Source organism: Syngnathus scovelli, chromosome 2, assembly GCF_024217435.2.
Source record: "Syngnathus scovelli strain Florida chromosome 2, RoL_Ssco_1.2, whole genome shotgun sequence".
In the NCBI taxonomy this organism is placed as follows: domain Eukaryota; kingdom Metazoa; phylum Chordata; class Actinopteri; order Syngnathiformes; family Syngnathidae; genus Syngnathus; species Syngnathus scovelli.
Window position 1 is genome coordinate 22907269 of NC_090848.1, and position 21645 is coordinate 22928913.

General features: G+C 42.7%; 1 protein-coding gene across 3 annotated transcripts; it reads right to left on the bottom strand.

Annotated features, from left to right (window-relative positions):
- Nucleotides 1-953: 953 nt before the first annotated feature.
- LOC125988876 (protein-tyrosine kinase 2-beta) lies at nt 954-18133 on the bottom strand. Of its 3 annotated transcripts, none has more exons than XM_049754597.2 (33): nt 17949-18133; nt 17561-17682; nt 16504-16682; nt 16333-16420; nt 16084-16163; nt 15932-15994; nt 15366-15420; nt 15148-15288; nt 14632-14703; nt 14436-14537; nt 12772-12892; nt 12651-12681; nt 12364-12389; nt 12221-12268; nt 12047-12141; nt 11880-11961; nt 11699-11799; nt 10601-10716; nt 10428-10528; nt 10260-10349; nt 5817-6021; nt 4665-4755; nt 4536-4580; nt 4178-4297; nt 4046-4078; nt 3481-3525; nt 2592-2711; nt 2474-2506; nt 1936-1960; nt 1817-1857; nt 1582-1716; nt 1411-1491; nt 954-1285 (listed from the first exon to the last, which is right to left on the bottom strand). In XM_049754597.2, the coding sequence occupies exons 1-33, from the start codon at nt 17950-17952 to the stop codon at nt 1052-1054; spliced, it is 2925 nt and encodes a 974-aa protein (XP_049610554.1). In that variant the 5' UTR covers nt 17953-18133; the 3' UTR covers nt 954-1051. The 3 variants fall into 3 exon arrangements, with proteins under 3 accessions (XP_049610554.1, XP_049610551.1, XP_049610553.1); XM_049754594.2 differs by having other exon boundaries at nt 17561-17876; XM_049754596.2 differs by lacking the exon at nt 3481-3525 and having other exon boundaries at nt 17561-17876.
- Nucleotides 18134-21645: the final 3512 nt, after the last annotated feature.

A 21645-nucleotide genomic window follows, 5' to 3' on the forward strand; every position in this document is an offset into this window, starting at 1 on the left:
ATCTGCCCCTGTCTTTTCACCTCCTATGGTGCAAGCCTGGTCCACTGAGTTCACCATTCCAGTGACTGCACAATCTGCCACAATTATTTCTGGTGTCCCTCAACTCCTGCAATGCCAAGCTGATCAAGGTGATGACAGTTCTGTATGTGTGGTAGCTCAAAGTCTATGTTCCAGCTCCGTGATCAATCGTGGATCCTATACTAACCCAGCGACTACATCTAAACCTTGTACTGACTCGGCAGCAGGAACCGCTGTGCCAGCAATCTCTTCTCATCCCAACCGGATGGAGAGCGTTTCTAGTCATGTGTTTACATCCTGGCAAGTGCACCTACCATACAACCTTATTTTGGCAGCACACATTGCTTGACTCTGTTGACTCACATTTCACACATTCTGCTTGACTCTGACTACAGATTCAGCCTTTGAAAATTGCAGTCCCATTATTTATATGGCCATAGGTGTACGTTCTGCAGCCGCCGTGTGAACCTCCTTTCACAAACTAGGAGTCTGTCGTAGTACCAAGCCTAGCTCCAGGCCATAAGACTCTTATACAGTATAATCAGTGACTCTCACAGATGCAACTGTTTAAATGCACATGTAGTCTTTTGCTTTTGAAGTATGGTTTCACTAGGGAGACAAACAAGCAAAATAATTCCATTGCCTACTACGAAATGTTTCTGCTGTATGCATGACTAAGAGTGATGCTCATTTTGTGGACGAAGAACGAGGAAGGAGAAAGTTACTAAGAAAAGGACAGACTGAGAAGGGACGGAAGTGTTTTGCAAACATGTCTCTGTGCCAGTTTTACGGTGGTGACTGAGCATGCCGTACAAACGTTTAACACAAAGACTTGCTCCTTTTCTTTTGTCCGACAACAGTACGCTTTCGAGGCTAACTGAGTGCCGTTCCGTTTCAGGTCACAATCAGCGAGCACATTGATTTCGAAACCTAACTTTTGTGGCAATATCCAATTTTAATCAAACATTAAAATTCAGTTCAGACAATTCATTCATATTCGTTCATAGTTGAGACTAAAATAGTGGACCACCCCTTAATCCCCTGATCTGTTTTCATCCTGTCTCTGCTTGACCAGGTTGGCCCTGGCACGGGCCTGGTCCACTGCATCCAGTAGGTTCTTGGAGTTCAGTGCCAGCGTGTGTGCGGCAGCCAGCATCTGTCGTTGGCACTCCTGTTTCAGCGTTGTCACTGAGTTCTGCTGGGCCAATCTCATTTTATTGATCAATTCCCCCAAATCCTTGTTCAGCAGCTTCTTTGTGCCTGTGATCTGGGAAAGGTCAACAAAATGAGCACAAAAATGAGGACAAGACAGAAAAGTGGGCATTTTACATTGAAAAATGTATTTCTCAGCAGTTTGACTGTGAACAGAAGGGAAACCAAGAGACACACTACCTCGTTTGCAACTGAGCCGTCCAGGGAAGGCATGACATCATCAACGTGTTGGATGAGGCTTCGCAGAGTGACACCAACCGCCTGGATGGTGCGGAACGAGCAGGGGGTAAATACCAAGGGGGCTTCCAAGTTACGTCAATGTAAAGCGACTCAAAGGAGGTGCACACTTACTCTGACAGCGTTGGGGTACTCTGTGGCAGGCAGCATGTTGACCTCATTCTTCAGCTGCACCACTTGTCTGACTAGAGCCATGACACTTGAGTAAACCTGATCATCTGATCGGTCCAATTCAGCTGTGGGACAACACTAAAACACAGATCTTCTGTTGCAATTGACTGTATAATCCAATCAGAATAAAAATTCGATTCAATCATTGGGCCAACTGAAAGAGGAGATTATGGTTTACCAATGTGACGTCAGGAGACGCCGGGGTTGTTGGTGGAGAACCTTGAACACAGCACACGTTATTTATTTTACATACTACCTACCTCCCGATTACCATTTGTGAACAGCAAGAACACTTACTATCAGATGGATTTTTCACTGGAAGCTGAAAATAAAAAAATATTTGATCAGGCTTGACTTGTGTGTTTTGAAAAGCAGCTTGAACTGTTTACTCATTAAAATAATACAGAGGGTGCGCTTGAATTCCAACAGGTTTAACTGTTGAGCACGATACTATTTAGAAAAACGATTTTGGAGGAGCCGTGCGCCTCACAGTTAGGAGGTTGCGGGTTCGATTGCACCTCCGACCCTCCCTGTGTGGAGTTTGCATGTTCTCCACGTGCCCATGTGGGTTTTCTCCGAGCACTCCGGTTTTCTCCCACATCCCAAAAACATGCATGGTAGGCCGATTGAGCACTCCAAATTGCCCCTAGGTGTGAGTGCAAGTGCGGCTGGTTGTTTGTCTCTCTGTGCCCTGCGATTGGCTAGCAACCTGTTCAGGGTGTCCCCCGCCTACTGCCCAATGACCGCTGGAATAGACTCCAGCACGCTCGCGACCCCCGTGGGGACAAAGCGGTATAGAAGATGGATGGATGGATAGTCAAAACAAATATTACACCTTTGCATTTGAGGCTTGTCGCGCAGCAGGATCCTGCAAGACAAACATAACATCCATTTGAATATGTGTGTGTGAACATGTGTGTGTGTGCGTGCGTGTGTGCGTGTGAGTGCATCACCAGTTGTTGCTCCTCCTGCTCTAGCCACTGTCTATCCGCGACCATCTCTCTTTTTTGCCTGTGTAGAATGTCATCAATTTGTTCTTGCTCTTTCTCCATAAATGGCACATCCCAGGTTCCCTGCACACACACACACACACACACACACACACACACGCGCGCGCACGCACACACACACACACACACACACACACACGCACGCACACACGCACACACACGCACGCACGCACGCACACACACACACACACACACACGCACGCACGCACGCACACACACACACACACACATACAATGCAACACGATGCACAATACTGTTTGCGCATAACAGTGTGTTATTGGTGCTTCACTCCCCTCCCTGAAGGACATTTACACCTTCTGTCTCACCCACAAGGCGACCACGATTGTGAGTGATGTGTGTCACCCCGCTCACTCTTTGTTTGCTCTTCTGCCCTCTGGGAAGAGGTACAGGAGCCTGCGCTCCCGCACCACTAGACTCACCAACAGCTTCATAATCCAGGCTGTTAGGATCCTGAACTCTCTCCCCCCTTCTGCGTAGCGTCCTGTACTTTTGCGCTATATTCTGACTGTCTGCTGTATGCACACTTGCTCCATTTTTGCTCCTCTTATTTATTATGTTATTTGTTTATTTATTATTTATTCATCACTCTTATTTATTTATTGTTTGTGCCTTCTTGTTTTTATTTTTTGTGTTGTTTACTTGTATGTATATTGTGTACTATGTCTTGTCACCGTGGGATAGTGGGAACGTAATTTCGATCTCTTTGTGTGTCTTGGCATGTGAAGAAATTTACAATAAAGCAGACTTTGACTTTGGCTTTGACTTTGAGTGAGCAACACACTGCAATTTGTGGAGACGTGCGGAGCAAACCTGAACATGTGAGATATGGCACCAGTCGGGGTGTACTCTGGACGGCTGATGAGAGATCACATGAGATATCTGATCAGGCGGTTGACGTGTGTTTTGCAAAGCAGCTTGAACTGTTTACTCATTAAAATAATACAGAGGGTGTGTTTGAATTTCAACAGGTTTAACTGTTGAGCACGATACTATTTAGAAAAATGATTTTGGAGGAGCCATCCGCCTCAAAGTTAGGAGGTTGCGGGTTCGATTCCACCTCCGACCCTCCCTGTGTGGAGTTTGCATGTTCTCCCCGTGCCCATCTGGGTTTTCTCCGGGCACTCCGGTTTCCTCCCACATTCCAAAAACATGCATGGTAGGCCAATTGAGCATTCCAAATTGCCCCTCGGTGTGAGTGCAAGTGCGGCTGGTTGTTTGTCTCTCTGTGCCCTTCAATTGGCTAGCAACCTGTTCAGGGTGTCCCCCGCCTACTGCCCAATGACCGCTGGAATAGGCTCCAGCACGCCCCGCAACCCCCGTGGGGACAAAGCGGTATAGAAAATGGATGGATGGATAGTCAAAACAAATATTACACCTTTGCATTTGAGGCTTGTCGCACAGCAGGATCCTGCAAGACAAACATAACATCCATTTGAATATGTGTGTGTGAACATGTATGTGTGTGCGTGCGTGTGTGTGTGTGTGTGTGTGTGTGTGAGTGCATCACCAGTTGTTGCTCCTCCTGCTCTAGCCACTGTCTATCCGCGACCATCACTCTTTTTTGCCTTTGTAGAGTGTCATCAATTTGTTCTTGCTCTTTCTCCATAAATGGCACATCCCAGGTTCCCTGCACACACGCACGCACACACACACACACGCACACACACACACACACACACACACACACACACACACATGCACACACACACACACACGCACAAACGCACGCACACACACACACCGCACACACACACACACACACAGACACACACACACAATGCAACACGATGCACAATACTGTTTGCACATAACAGTGTGTGTGAGTGAGCAATGCACTGCAATTTATGGACACGTGTGGAGCAAACCTGAACATGTGAGATATGGCACCAGTCGGGGCGTACTCTGGACGGCTGATGAGAGATCACATGAGATGATTTATTAGTTGTTTAAAGCACTGATTGATGTAAATGTGCCTTCTCGTGTCGATACAACACCTTTGGGGGAGGCTCAGAGTGGTCATAGTCCAGTGGTGAGCTAGAAGTGATGCAGTGAAGTGTTCCTGCCTCTTCAATTTTGAGAATGTCCCTTTCATCCAAGCACAATGAGTTTTGATAATAAATCTTTTGTACGATTCACCTTAGGTCATATCAACAGTGGCAGAACTAGAGGGGTGGCGTTGGGGCACTGGTCGCCCCTAAATTATGCTTGGTGCCAGACCAGATAATTGATATTTACTATGTAGCTGTGTGTGTGTGTGTGTTGTGTGTATGTGTGTGTGAGAAAGAAAGAGATTTATGTCAATGTCTTATTTAAATGTTTTTAGTTAATCTGCACATTGGAGACTGGTCAAACGCAATTTCAAACTTCTGTGGTAACCCTGTTACATAGGATTTTTGACAATAAAGTAAACTTGAACTTGAACTTGAACTTGAACTTGAACTAGTTCATAATTTTCCTGAAGTTGTTTTCCACACTTTCACCCAAGTCCGGAAGGGAGCGTATATTGAATCTTGATCAGGTTTTTTTTTTAAGAATTTTTTGAATATGTAAAAATGTCATTGGCCTCCTCCAATTGCCCCCAAAGGAGAAATCCTAGCTCCTCCAATAATTTGAAGGAAAAACAGTTTTCAACAATTTCAAACGTCTGAGGTTGCTGTTTAGTGCTTATTTTCTTTTCTGACCTACTGACATCCTGGATGAGCTTCAAGAGACAGCGTATAGAATCTCATGGTCAACCAATAGAATGTAAAAACCTTCGACATGCATGCATGTTGAAGCCCACGCTCTATGAAATAAAATAAAAGCACAACAAATGGGACTGTACATGGATATCAAAGCTTTACTTAGCATTCATTTTGAATTTGGCCCTCTGAAGCCACCCTTGTGCTGGCTGACTTGACTTTGCAATGACAAATTTGAATAGGAGCTCAATATTTCAGCGCTTCTGCGTGCCACTTATGTGTACTATGGGCCCTGATTATATCCACATTTTTACAACATAAATTTAGTTCTGCTTGAGTAAGCTTGTTTTTCGGTCTCATGCAGTGAGTCAGCTCTCATTCCACCCTGTATACTGCGAGGGCCAAAAGGCAATTCCAGCTTTTGTTATAATGTCCAGCAGTGAGTTGTAGTAAGAAACTTAGTACCTTAGGGAGCACATGAGCTGGCTGAAGCTGGGACGGAGGCACGGCTCATAGGCCCAGCAGCTGGTCAGTAGAGAGTAGACAATGGGCGGGCACGACAACGGCTTGGGAAGTCGGGTGCCGGACTCCAGCTGGATGATCACCTGTCCATTTTCCAACCAGAAGAATGGTTGTTGGCCCATGGAGAAGATCTCCCACACACACACACCTGAACAGGACACACACACGCACACACGCACACACGCACACACACACACGCACACACACACACACATCCTAGTTTACTTGTGTCGAGGGACTGCAGGGACTTTTAGACAGGAAAAGGCTGTAATTTCAAACAGTGCTTTTTTCCCACTATGTGATGAGGCCCATGTTTCAACAATGCTTCACCTGATCGTGGTTTTAAAACTTTTGTTTACGTTGTTTTGAATTATTCAGATTGCATTTCCGTTTTCCTAGCAGTAACACAGAATATAGAATTTAACTCTTTTCCTGTCCCAGGTCTTAAGAGCTTCCATCAGTAAATACTCAAACATGGATGATTAGTTAATTTATCAAGATGGTCACTCATTTAATTTCATTTATTATATTTTTTGCACTATGATGATTATCGGGCAGTAGGCGGGGGACACCCTGAACTGGTTGCCAGCCAATCGCAGGGCACACAGAGACGAGCAACCATCCGCACTCGCACTCGGTGATAAAACAACTTGTGCTTTTTCACTGCCACGATTCTTGGTGGAGCCACAATTTTCCCAATTGTGAGTGGATGATGTGGCTTGCTAGGTGGATCAGCTCCATTCTCTATTCCTGCCCCTAAAATGGTGGTTCCCGCCTTCAGCAGCCACCACGGTCCTGTATTGTACATCAACAGTGCCATTAGGCTTTTCTCTGAAAAAAATATCTTACTACAGTTTATTAACGTGAGCAAACCAAAAAAAATATAATAAATGAAATTACTGTGACTGTCTTGATAAATTAACTAATCGTCCATGTTTGGGTGACATCAAAACTTTGCTGCTCTAGGCAACCTGGATGGTTTTCTCGGGAAGCCGAGATGCACGTCATGCTTATGGAAATTGTCCAGATGGTCCATGCATAGTGCTTGCATGTTTCACGGCTCCTGGTCCTGCAAAGATGTATTGTTTGTCTTCAGTACCATCTGTTTTTGCTGAACAAAAAGCTGTAATGCATACTGTACATCATTTTGGGTGTTTGAAGAATTGGTCGTGTTTCCACCCGATGATAATTGTTTCAAAGCGTCGGTACAGATTTTCATCTAATTAGGAGATTAGAAGCACATCTGTCTCTGGAGAAAAATGTTCATAAGGACATGGCTGCAACTTCTACCTGCCACGGGTTGAAGATTATCATCCGGCTGGAACACATGTTAGCTAGCTCCATTCTAGCTATGGCTGAAGGGCGTTAAGCAAGGGACTTGTGCTCATTCTGCATTTGGCTGTGATATAACACGTAACAGTTTCAGTGAGAGGCATGAGGGTGGACACATTCCACTCAGACAATGGGATGTTCAGCACCGCTGTTGCCAAAATCACATTTCCACATTTCCTGCTGGACTGATGACACTGATCCCTGGCTCCTTGAGCTGGTACAACTGTTGCCAAACATGTTTCCCAAGTACTTTCTTTTAAAAAGAACAACGAATATGCATAAGCTCCTCAGGCGTGTTTTTACGGCTGTGTAAACGGAACCAATTCAGTTGCTCCTGGATCCTGTGGCAAACACTCCAGTGACTGCTCAGGAAAGCCGAAGGCCCCAATGGCATTAAATAGGCACATTGAAGTTTGAGAGTTCTTTTACACCTCAGAGCAAATAAGCAGTAATGTCTCTTACTGTACTGTTCCTTTTGTTCTTTATGGTTTGGCATGAAAAACTTTACAGACATTAGAATTTTGTGTGGAAGTATATTTTATGTCAAACGACAAATTTTTACTTGATCATTAACACATTACATACTTACTAGTATAGTTGATCACTTCACATGTTATTTTCACTTTAAAACGCATGAGGGCGCACTATGGCTGTGGAATAATTAGAGCCTCACTGACAATGAGTTCCATTCACTGACTTCCGGAGTCAGGAGATTTAATGATTTGAAGTGACACAGATGGTTCAATAAACATTGTTATTTATGTTATAGTTATTTAATATATAGTTTATTTAGAGTAGCAACTTGTATGACATACAAGTTGCTACTCTAAATAAACTCAAACTCATTTTTGCCACGGGCCGCATCGTAATCGTAGTTTCCTTCGGAGGGCCATTATGACTGTCAACGTCATACATGATATACAGTATAGTCTACACAACAAACAAGTTTTGGCGTGTCAGATGTTTTGGAGACAGAAGGTCAGGAAGGCACCAAGCCCAGACAGCGTGTCCCCCTCCTGCCTGGAAGTCTGTGCTAAACAGCTGGCACCCACCTTTACACGGATCTTCAACCATTCCCTGAACCTGCGTGAGGTGCCCTCGTGCTTCAAAAGCTACACCATCGTACCGGTGGCCAAGAAGCCCGCCATCACAGGATTGAATGATTAAGACCCGTCGCCCTGACATCTGTGGTCATGAAATCCTTTGAGAGGCTGGTATTGAGCCACCTGAAGGACATCACAAGCCCCCTGCTCGACCCCCTGCAGTTTGCCTACTGGCCAAACAGGTCGGTGGATGATGCTGTCAACATAGGACTGCACTACACCTAGACAGTACGCCAGGATCCTGTTTGTGGACTTCAGCTCGGCGTTCAACACCATCGCTCCCAATATCCTCCACCAGAAGCTCACCCATCTCGCGGTGCCTGCCTCCACTTGTCAGTGGATCACCAGCTTCCTGACCAACAGGAGACAGCAGGTGAGGCTGGGGACCATCACATCCGGCCGACACCTGGACCACCAGCACTGGCAACCCCCAGGGGTGTGTACTTTCCCTATTGCTCTTCTCTTTCTACACCATCGATTGCTCCTCAGGCAACTCTCCTGTGAAGCTCCAGAAGTATGCAGACGACGCCACTCTCATAGGACTGATCCGGGACGGTGACGAGACTGCATATAGACAGGAGGTGGAGCAGCTAGTCCACTGGTGCAGCCAAAACCACCTGGAGCTGAACCCGCTCAAGACCGTGGAGATGACAGTGGACTTCAGGAGAGACCCTTCGCCACTTTCACCCTTCACCATCCTCAGTAATGCTATTCCCACCACAGACACCTTCAAGATCCTGGGCTCCACAATCTCCCGGGACCTAAAATGGACCGGCCACATAGACTCCATCCGGAAGAAGGCCCAGCAGAGGTTGTACTTTCTGAGACAGCTCAGGAAGTTCAACCTGCCACAGGAGTTGTTGAAGACTTTCTACACTGCCATCATCCAGTCTATCCTCTGCAACTCCATCACTGTCTGGTTTGGATCGGCTACCAAACATGACAAGCACAGACTGCAACGGACAATCAGGTCTGCGGAAAAGATAATTGGGACCAACCTCCCATCTATCCAAGACTTGTATCTGTCCAGGACCAGGAAACGTGCAAGTAACATCTGCAGAACCTTCTCACCCAGGACACAGTCTGTTCAACTAATGGCGTTACGGAGCACTGTACGTCAAAACCAGCAGACACAGACACAGCTTCTTCCCCCAGGCTGTCGCTCTGATGAACTCACACCACTCATAGAGACTCAGAGTCATCACTGTGCAATAACATTCTGCTCTCGTCACTTAAATGTTGTTAGTTACCTGAATGTTGTACAGAGGGTGAGCTCAACCGGAGTCAAATTCCCTGTTTGGCATGCACAATAAAGATTATTCAGATTCTGATATGGCTCTGTAACCCGATTCCGGACAGATCATATCTGGAAATATTTTGGCTGATCTGTACGGCTCGTAACTCAGAGCTCTCTCCATGGGAAAGCATGTCAGTGGAATTTAGGTGATTGACAGACCAGAATTTCTTCAAGTCATTCTAGTACATGACCTTGAAGAACTTCTTCCATGCCCAAGTGACCAGTAATAGGAGTCCTTCTTTGGCTTGGGACTCACAAACTCATCCACTACAATGGACTCAGGAAGGGGATTTTGCAAGCATGAAAATTCGGTTTGGTTGCTAACGTGCAATGTGCAGAGTTGCTGGTGACATACTATTTCAGAATAGAACAACATTCATTCATTCATTCATTCATTCATTCATTCATTCATTCATTCATTCATTCATTCATTCATTCATTCATTCATTCATTCATTCATTCATTCATTCATCCTCTTAATCGCTTATCCTTATTAGGGTCGTGATAATGCAACACTGATCATTTTGGTCATAGTAATGGTAAACCAAATGTTCGACGTATACTATTTCATCTACAACACAGAATTAGATATCTAAATAATGTATTTTAAACATTTGTGTTTATCAATAAAAGTTGCATGAGGGGGTCTCTAACCAAACATCCAGACATCACTGGCAATGGTGAACCGACGAAAATTGATGGATTCTGGCGCCATCCACTTGATTGGCATTCGCGAAACAGATGCTGTGAAATAAAGGAGAGAAATTTCAAACGATGGAAGAATGGCAGACTAAACATTTACGCTTGTGAATATGTGTGTACCTTTGTAGTACTCTTGGTCATCGATGTAGCGAGACAGACCAAAGTCACCGAGCTTGACACAGTCAGAAGATGCCACAAGGATGTTTCTCACTGCTATATCTCTACATAAGCATGGTGGAATGCACAATAAATTTAACAGGCCACACAGAGGGGAAAAGGTCATCTGCACGTACCTGTGCACCATGTTGAGGCCCTCAAGATAACACAATGCTTTGCAGATTTGCAGACAGTATAGGATTAATGTTTCAGTTGTCAAGATATATTTCTGCTCCTTCAGGTATTTCCCCAGCTGACATCATAAACACAGACAAACATGAAATTAAACTAAGATTTGTTCTTAGTTTATTGGGTAGAGTTCTGCAGATAGGTGGCCCACCTCATAGAGAATAGAGCATCCCCCAGTACTCAGGTGGGACAAATACAATTTCAAATTCAAGCCATGCACACCAGTGTATAATAGTGAGAAGCCTCAAAGGTGAGGCTTTGATACTTTTTCAGGACATTGTTTCTGGATTAGGCAAATTTCTTTCCACAAAAAAATTGATTAGAGATCATTACGCTGAGTTTTACGTAACACAATCTGAAAACTATTGCTTTAAACCAGATAATGGTTCATTACCATGGCTGTCTTTGAGAGTCATGTGCAGTGTGTCCACTTTATTCTGAAAATTATCCATCTACCCTCTTCTTTCCCTTTCATCTTAACGCTATTTAGCGTTTGCCACAGAAAATCATTTTATTCCATTCCTCCCCATCCTCCGAATCTTCTGCTCAAACTCTACCCATTTGCAAGACCCCATTCATGAAGCTCCTCTTTGGTCTTCCTCTTTGGTTCAATCTAACGACTCCATTTCCAGAATTTTTCTACTATTATAGCCACTGCAGATGTTCAAAACTTCTCATTCTGGCTTCTTGAACTTTGTGTCCAAAGATTCCAGTGTATACTTATCCTCATTAGTCAATCTGTCCATTACTGAAGCACAAAAAGAACACAAGAAGAGCCTTAGAGCCTTTCCTTGATGTAGTCTCACACTCAAGCTGGAGTTGATACTGTCTCGTACTAAATACACACAACAGAACAGTTGCTGTGCATATTTGCCCTGTCCTACAATGTTTTCCACAATGAATGTTTTGAATTCACAAGTTTGTCCTCATGGTATGATCGGGAAATATACTATAACGTGCCCATTACATGCCATGACCATAATCAATAAATCTTCCATGCGATTTGTGAGGAAACCCAACATCAAGGTCTAAACATGCATGCTCACCTCTCCATATTGACAGAGTTCCATCACAATCCAGACTGGATCAATATTAATTACTCCAATCAGGCACACAATGTGGGGGTGGTCCAAATTTTTCATCAGCCCTGCAATTTAATAAACAATTCAGGCATTTATGTATGTGATTTATTTGTTTGTATGTATCTGGGAATGTGAACAAGCGAACCAGCTTCACTGAGAAACTTTTCCTTCACATCTGCTGAGCAGTCCTTACAGGTTTTGATTGCTACTTGGATCATCTCGCCTGTCTTTAAACACAGACACAGTAAACGCAATGAATTGATTGCAAAACGCAGGCTATGCAGTGTCGTCATTCAGCACGGCTCAACTTACCTTGCTTTTATACACACCATCATGAACTTCTCCAAAGAAACCCTCACCCAGGATCTGACCTACATTTACATCAGCTCGGGAGATCCTATGCTTCTCTGAATGTACAAATATGTTTTTTTTAATGATTGGCCCACATTCTTATTTTCTGGTATTATTTGGGGGAACCTGACTCACCACATGGGTCTGTTGTATTCTCAGGAATCTCAACATAAATGTCTGAACCTGTAGACAGAAGACAGAAATGTCAAAGTGTGCTTGTGTATGTTTACTGCGTATGCATACACATTTATTGCAAGTGTTCAAGTTTAGTATCAAACCTCTATTGGGTCCATTCGAATCAATACTAAAGGAGATTGAAAAGCATTTATTAGGATGAGATATCAAATAAATACCACTGAAAATTCAGCTAGTAAGTGTTTTTTCTTATGCATTTGCTTGTAATTAAAATGAGCCCCCACCCAAAAAAAATAGGGTGTAATTAATTTAATTAAACTGATGTTATATACTGTATCAATTTAAAATATCAGCCAGAAAAGTAAAAGTAACAGTCTTTCTCAATACAATGCACCTTTATTTTACAACAGCTGAAAAAGGTTTAACTCACTGTTTTGGAATGTCAGGCAGTTTCGATCTCACTGCAAGAATAAATGGTAAATGAGTTTATCAAATGTGCCACATGCTTTTGAATGACTTCTTCATTTTTGGCCACTATTTCAAATGTGTACCTTTTCTAGGCCTGCTAATGAGCGAACCCTGAGGGGGAGAGCACTCGATCTGACAAAAGCCATCAATTAGGTTGGCCATGTTTTCTGCTACAGCCATTGACTCCGTACTCACTGACAGAGGCTGTGGGGTGGAACAGGATATTTAGTGCTTAACACTTGGAGGCCAAAGCACTTTGGCTGCGTGCCTGTCAAGTCCTGCAACGCTCACAGTGTGTTGAAAAATGAAAAGCAAGATGAAAAGCATTTTAAAAAGGTGCAGACACAAAAGAAGGCTAAAAAATAAACTCAAACTCCAGAACTGAAATAAATTTTACAAGTACAAACTCTGAAATGTACATAAGTTCAAAAGTAAGATGTAAAAAAATAATTTTACTCTCAATTATTATTTGATAACTTAACACAACTCTCTGTTGAAACTGCTGCCCCCGCGACCATAAGTGGTGGATGGATGGATGGATGGATGGATGGATGGATGGATGGATGGATGGATGGATGGATGGATGGATGGATGGATGGATGGATGGATGGATGGATGGATGGATGGATGGATGGATGGATGGATGGATGGATGGATGGATGGACAGGTGGAAGGAAGGAACTTGGCACATCAACAAAAATATGCATACAAATGACTTTATCTTTTTCAATAACTTAATAGCGCTCGATTGCTCATACAGACATAAAGAAAAGAGAAAAGCCATGCCTAGCTTTGGCTTGACTTATGCTATCAAAACAATAAGTTCCCATGGATTTACAAATGTGAACAGAAAAGCAAAAATCTGGACATTATCTTACAAACAAACAAACAAACAAACAAACAAACAAACAAACAAACAAACAAACAAATAAATAAATAAATAATGGGGGGGGGGGGGAACACAATACTTTCAGTTTTCAGATTAAAACATTCCCTGTTTCAAAGTCATTGCTATCCAACCGCTGCCATCCATCCATCTGCCCAGCTCATGAACGGCTTTTCGTCACTTATGTCTTGACATGCTGGAGCTGTTATATGATCCTTTGGGCGTCGGCGGGGTAATACCCTCTTTCATGCCTGACCTCAAAAGTGGTTGACTTTACTTTTATATCGTTTTTAAAATGTCATCCACAGAAGTTGAAGTAATAGCCTATTTTAACAAAGGACTAGGAAGCACAGACATAGTTTCTGTTTTCAAAAGTAAGGAGGAAAAGCTAAAATGTCAGAAAAATAAATACACTACCGTTCAAAGGTTAGGGGTCACCCAGACAATTTAGTATTCCCCATGAAGACTAACATAATTGCACAAGGGTTTTCTAATCCTATATTAACCTTCCAACGCAATTAGCAAACACAATGGACCATTAGAACACTGGAGAGATGGTTGCTGGAAATGTAGATATTGTATGAAAAAACAGACGTTTGCAGCTAGATTTGTCATCTACCACATTAACAATGTATAGAGTGTATTCCTGATTAATTTAATGTTGTCTTCATTGAGAAAATAGCGATTTTTTTTTAAAATAAAGACATTTCTAAGTGACTCCAAACAGTAGTGTAATACAAGAAAAATCTACTTAAGTAAAGGTACAAAGCATTTGGATTTCATTATTTCCCACCACTCAACTGTTGTTTTAGGCAAATATCACACTATTACTTAGCATCCAGACTTTCATAGGAAAGTTACCTGCTTGGTGCCCTCTATGTGCACAGTGAGCAGAGCTCGGCCATGGCTCTCTGCGGAGAATGAGATACTGCTCACCTGAGAGAATGTGGCCAGGCGGACAGGCTGGGGGAAAAAAAAACGTTTTTTTTTTTTTTTTTTTTTATCAAGATGGATGAACAAAACAGGAAATTGTTTTACTGAAAGAGATTGAACTTACTGTTGAATTGTCAGTTTGCTGACTGATACCTTCAGATCCAATGACCAGGTCTATTGTTACATGCCAACCATGCTTTAGGGAAGCACACAGTCACATACAACAATCTAACTTGCACATGCTATGATAAACGGGATCATGAGCGACAGACCAGAACTTGCAAAACTGGGGTCAGTGGTTTAAGTTGTTTCATAACATCAGCTAAAAGAATTAATAGAAGGTTTTAATGTGACGCTCAACAGCCACATCATAAGGTACACTTCATACACCAAAATCTGATTACAGAATCCTTCACAAAAAAAATATTGCCAGCACAAAGGGAACACAGAAAGGATGTGAAGCAATGTGCACAAACACAATTGCATTAACAATAATAATGATATGTAAGGCTGATTTGTGCATGTTTCTGAATGTTTGATAGAACTGATAAAGGTGTACCTAATGTGGTGGGTAAATGATGTCACAATATACCCCATGGAAGGTTGCATACTTTCTCACTTCCATTCCGCATTGACTTACCACCAGCTGACAGGCAAACCTCTCCTGTGTATAGCTGTAACACTGAGCCAGCGTGCTGAAGAATTTGACCATGCACTGTTCCTGGTCCAGAGTGCCGTAGCCTTGAAATGTCTGCCGGATCATGCGACGCAGCTGCTTTGGCTGACAAGTGTCAAAAATCACAAATTAGCATTGGGTTGCGGGTTAGGGTTATGGATGTATGAGAGATGCATCTCTACCTTCATACTGTTGATAAGCTCTTTTGGAAAGAACAAGTCAAGTCCCACATCTTTCCTAAAGGAGAAAAGTCCGATCATGAAAAATTACCCCGAAACTTGTTGGTCACGAATGGCCTGCAAATACTAAATACATTGAAGGTAGGATGTTGTGGCAAATATGAAAACAGAAAACAATGATTTGCAAAGATATATTTAATTGAATACGCTATATGACAAGATATTTGTGGTATACATATATATGCAACTATCCCTATCTCCAAATTATCCTAACGGTCCACTTTAAAAATCAAATGTGGCCCTAGAGCACAAATATTTGCCCACTGTGCTCTAAATGATGGCTTTTATTCTTAAACATTTGAGTCCAAGATTCAGACTGGACAGACAATATTAAACTTATTGTTACAGGCAGTTGACAGTGCACGGCAGCAAAAATGTTTGTGTGAGGTTAGAAGAGAAATGGTCTCAATTCCAGAATATCAGACCCTCTCTGAAATTGATCCATAAGTGTGTTTGTTAATCGTCCAGATTGTCAGAGATTATACACAAATCACAGGGCACTGACTTACTCTAGCAGCTCAAAGTTGGATTTTTTCTCCAGTCCATTTGGATTCATGTCTTTGCAGAATCTCCTGCCAACACAATAAGAGTGCAGACAGGGATTCTTTAATCATGTAAAACAAAACTGATAGAGGTGTGTGTACTTGGAAGTATGCACTACCTAATCTCCAGGCAACCAAGCTGAAGAGCCATCCCATCACTGACTTTAGAGGCAAACTTCTGCATATAGTCACTGCGTACCTTTAAACACACTCATGCTTAGGTACTTTAAAAGCATTGTACAATTTTTTTTAATCAGTTCAAGGTTTTAAAAAAAAAAAAAAATATATATATATATATATATATATATATATATATATATATATATATATATATATATATATATATATATATATATATATATACTGACCTGCTGGTAAAAGTAGAGCATGGTGGTTCTGTCCTCTTGGAATTTTGCCAAGAAGTCTGATGGAATGCATCTGATCCTTAAGTCATATCTGAAAATGTAACATTCACAGAAACGTTGCCTTGTTTCATTTGAAACAAATGTGCTCCACCACAATCAACAAGGCATATAAACCTCCACTCGGCCTCCAGGTGCTGCTGTTCATAACGCTGTGTGAGTTCAGTCATGGTCAGGTCCGGGTGCAACCAGTGTATCTCAGATGACTTGAGGTGCTTGAGAAGGAGACCGTAACACTGGGTGTGTATTATGCCAGGACCCAAGCGGCCACTAGACAGCACAATGTTGATGACATCCTATGACAGAAGATGGCGTTTTCTCAACTCGTCACTTGATTCTTTTTTAAATAAAGGGTTAAAAACAAACTAAAAAAAACAAGTGCAAACACGCATCGATGGCTCTTTTCAAATTGCTGTTTAATATTTTTAGTAATATAGCTAAAAAACTTTTCTTTCTTTCAAGTTCATGTGAGATAAACTTAGTGGCAAAAAGGTTTATTGTTTTTGTTGTTTTACCATTTGGCGTTAAAGTACCGTATTTTCCGCATTATAAGGCACGCCTAAAAACCTCATTTTTTTCAAAAGCCGACAGTGCGCCTTATAATCAGGTGTGCCTTATATATGGAGCAATATTGAGCCACTACAACAGGCGTGTCCAAAGTCCGGCCCGCGGGGCAAATGTATATCTTATATATGGACAAAGTTTTAAAATCGGCCATTCATTGAATGTGCGCCTTATAATCCGATGCGCCTTATAGTGCGGAAAATATGGTATATTGAATATTGTGGTTCACTGTCATTGTGTTTCAACATCTGTGGAAAGCTTAAAGGTTTCAATAAGCCAAGTTGCATCTTTTTGGACTGCGGGAGGAATCCTGGAACCAGTGAGATAGAAATACTAACCACTAGTTTATCATGCTAGCAGGTACTTGCTTCCATTATCTTGAGCAGTATTATTATCACATGTAGGTTTGTTTTTTGCCAAGTATTGTATATAAACGTCAATATTAGCAATACGCTGCAGAAAAGTGGTCAGTGTTGGTACCACAGAGCAAGAAGGTTCTGCGTGTGACTCTTCTCTTAGCTTGCTTCTTTTTGACGTGTGCCCACCACCCCACAACACAGAACAAAACTACAGTAGTATTAGTTAGTTAGCATAAATAGTTGTAAAATACCCTGACTGTCATTCCTTCGTCGCACCGAACCAGTTTGAAGTTCTTGCCGAGGTTGAAACTGTTGCTGAGGAAACACACTTTGATAATCTTCACCGGAAAGATGCTGCTCCCGCAGGTAATTGCTGTGGGGGACATGTCCAGGGTCTTAGATTGGCCCGTGGGAGACATGCTCCTCCAAGACAAGGTGCTGGTGTCTCCCGACATTTCATGTGCATGCAAATGAACTCAAGCAGACAGCGTGTAGCTACACTACATCGACAGCTCTGGCCACAAATAGCACAGTTTTGTTAAACATCCATGAATGAAGACACCAGTGCTGCAAAGAGATAGGAAATCATAAGAAGTTGATGCAGTTGAGCAAGTAGATTACTTTCGCTCTTGTACTCACCCATCTTGTGCAAGTCTCACACAATCTTTCTAAGCTGAAACCAAACTGACTTAAATCGGCCGCTCCGTTCCACACAGTCCGTTATAGGAGAATTATTTTCTGTCTAATTTGTCAGTGTTAACTGTTACCCAAGTCTTTTTGAAGCCTCTTCCTGAAAAACATTCATGCCAATAAGCGAAAGAGGAAGCAACATTTACAGAGAAACAAGGAAGTTGAAGAGCCATTGACCGAACAACTGACAGAATTGATGAATTGCTGTATTGCCCACAATTTACTTCTTGTGCTGCTAGTTTTCATAAAAAGATGCATCAAACTCATGGTTTTAAGATTACTGATAAACTTTAATACAGCTAATATCAGTAATAGTGCCCAAGTAGGCACTCTTGGAATTGTAGTGTCTGTCTTCTGACAAAATAACTGCGTTTTGCAGGGCTACGGCTTTTACTAATTTGCCGAGGCTGGTGGGTCTCACTCAGTCCCTGGGGTTGGTTGCCATCTTCCTGGCGGGGTCTCCCCAAGATGACTGTCCTGGCCTGTAAGGAAGGCCCTTTTGTAGGAAGAGACTGCGTGTCCTCATTGCGTAGCTATTACGGTTCAACAGCACCATCTATTGGTAAAATTACAGCATTAAAACAGCAGCGCCTATTGAGAAGTGAAGAAACACTATATTCATTGAGGAGAAGAAAATATGCATATCACCCAAATGAGTATCAGATTGTGACAGAGCACCTTCCAGAGGCCATCAGTCATCTTGAAGAGTACCGTATTTTCCGGACTATAAGGCGCACTTAAAAACCTCAAATTTTCTCAAAAGCCGACAGTGCGCCTTATAGTCCGGTGCGCCTTATATATGGACCAAATTCTGACCTGCGGGCCAAATGTGGCCCGCGTCTAAATTTAAACTGGCCCGAAGCATTGTGTCATAAAATCAATCATAAGTGGCCCGCTGAAGACTATGAATCATGAATCAAACAGACTATGGATCATTATTTTGTGATTATAAAGTAATTTGTTGCGTCTGAAGTTGAAATAAAAAAGATAAAATGGAGAATGATTTGATTTGGATTAAAAATCTGACATGATGCAACCTGGCCTGTTGACTGCAGTCACAAACACCAATACCACCCTTGTTATTCATACAACAATAACAACAATAAAACAAACTTAATACACCTCATAAAAATTCATTCAACTTTCATAAAATTGTTAATTTCTTATTGTCATGTCTCTCATGTCTTTGTAGTCTGTGATCAGTGTTAAGATAGAGTAGGTCACGTGACTAGAATCAGGAAGTAAGGGCATGTTTCAGCACAGTGTTGAAAGAGCACGCTGCTTGTTCAATTCTCTCCTGCAGTTCGGCAAAACAACTACCTACATTTTGTGTTATACAAGGCATCGTTGGTATGTAGCTTTGTTTAAGTTATTATGTATCGAAATAGATCTTTTGAGTTCTGAAATGATAGTTTTCTGTGATGTTAGACGATAGGATAAAAGCATGATTGAGATTTCGTGTCGATTTGGTTCATTTGGTTCGTATGACTGTTTATACAATGTGGTCTGTATTCTCCCAGTTTCACCCTTTCCCTTGTTATTAAACCTGGAGTCAACCTTCAACCTGGCCTTCAGAGTCTTGATGAGTGAAAGTGGTTGAGCTTACTGTCTTTGGATATTCAACATATTTGGAGGGCAGGATAGTTATTATTTTAATCTTTAACTTTTCTGGTAGTGCAATTGACAACATATTCTCATTTGCAATATCAACCTATCTGCAAAGGATATAGTAAAGGATATATTTACATATTTACAAGTTCCTTCACAATAGTAATGGTTCGTGGAATGTCAGTGCGAATGGTCGGCCCCTATACAAGACTCTCTCAGAAAATTAATGCATTAATGGTGCACCTCATAGTCCGGTGCGCCTTATATATGGACAAAGTTTTAAAATGGGCCATTTATTGATGGTGCGCCTTATAGTCCGGTGCGCCTTATAGTCCGGAAAATACGGTAGTCATTGCCCTGTGTACTAATATGATGTTGTCCCGGGAGGGGGTTGGGGGGGTGGGACCGAGGCCTTTTGAACAATGGTGGGTGGAGCAGGGCGAGTCCTTATTGAAAGGAAATGTTATTCATGACACCAATAAATGTGTTGAGCTTTAGACGTGACCAACGGGACATGTTTGGAGTCTGAGGAGTTGGTGCTTCAGCTGCAAAACGTTTATTGATTGCCTCAGCAATGAAACTTGAAAACAAACATTTTGATAACTAGTACAAAGTCAATAACACAAATGAATATGTATGTATATATGTATGGTAAAACTAACCTGTCTCACAACGGTCTAAACCCAGCTCACATTCCCTACTAGTGAGTGAACAATCCAACGCTTGGTGAATTCTGCGTCACAATGATAGGAAGAGCCGACATCGAAGGATCAAAAAGCGACATCGCTATGAACGCTTGGCCGCCACAAGTCAGTTATCCCTGTGGCAACTTTTCTGACACCTCCTGCTTAAAACCCAAACAGCCAGAAGGATTGTGAGGCCAAGCTTTCACGGTCCGTATTGAAAATCAAGATCAAGCGAGCTTTTTCCCTTCTGCTCTGCGGGAGGTTTCTGTCCTCCCTGAGCTCGGCTTAGGACGCCTGCGTTACTGTTTGACAGGTGTACCGCTCCAGTCAAACTCCCCACCTGCCACTGTCCACGGAGCGGGTCGCACCCCAGGCCAATTTGGGGGGGAGGCCCCGCCGCTACCACGCGAAAGGAGCGACGCAAGGGACCCGCACGCTCACTTGCCTTATTTGTCATGCGCTTGGAACCAGAACCGAGAGCACCCCGCGCGGGGTCGCTCGCCTTCCCCCCTCATCACGTAAGTGAGGAAACGATAAAAGTAGTGGCATTTCACCTGCGGCCGTGCCGGCGGAGTGTTGAGGTCCGTTTTTGGTGGTGCGTCCTCCCACTTATTCTACACCCCTCATGTCTCTTCACAGTGCCAGACAAGAGTCAAGCTCAGCAGAGTCTTCTTTCCCCGCTGATTCTGCCAAGCCTTTTCCCTTGGCTGTGGTTTCGCTAGATGGTTGGTTGGGACAGTGGGAATCTCGTTCATCCATTTATCCAATGTTTGGGTACCCTTTCCCCTAGGGCCTAGAGGTGTCAAACATACGGCCCGCGGGCCGGAACCAGCCCACAAGGAGGTTCGACCAGGCTCACGTTTGATCAGGCCCGCAGGGTATTTTTAAAGTGAAAAATCCATAAAAGACACGAAATTAATATTTTTTAATAATATGCAATTCATGGATTATCCGCTATGGGGCACACTGTTTTGATCAGAGTAGAAGACAACATTGTTTTGATCAGAGAAGACAGACCCAACACAGCAGACAGTAGCAATGCGCCAATTGCTGCTTGTTAAGATGTTGTTTCTACCCTGGTCCCGTTCCTTTCACAATTGACGTGCAAAAAAATCATGGGATTGTGAGTTGGTTGTGAGGTACACCTTAAAAAATAAAAATGTTGATTTCCATGGAAAAAGATTTGAGATTTGGTATGGTGTTCAGGAGACTCATGTTCGAGTTCTGCTTTCTGTAACGTTGACCATTGACACAGAAGAATGGAATGTGTAGGACGCGAACCTGGTTTTCCTGATCACGAGACAGAAACTAACTACAAGACAGTGGGAACTCACTCTCCCACGGCAGTTATC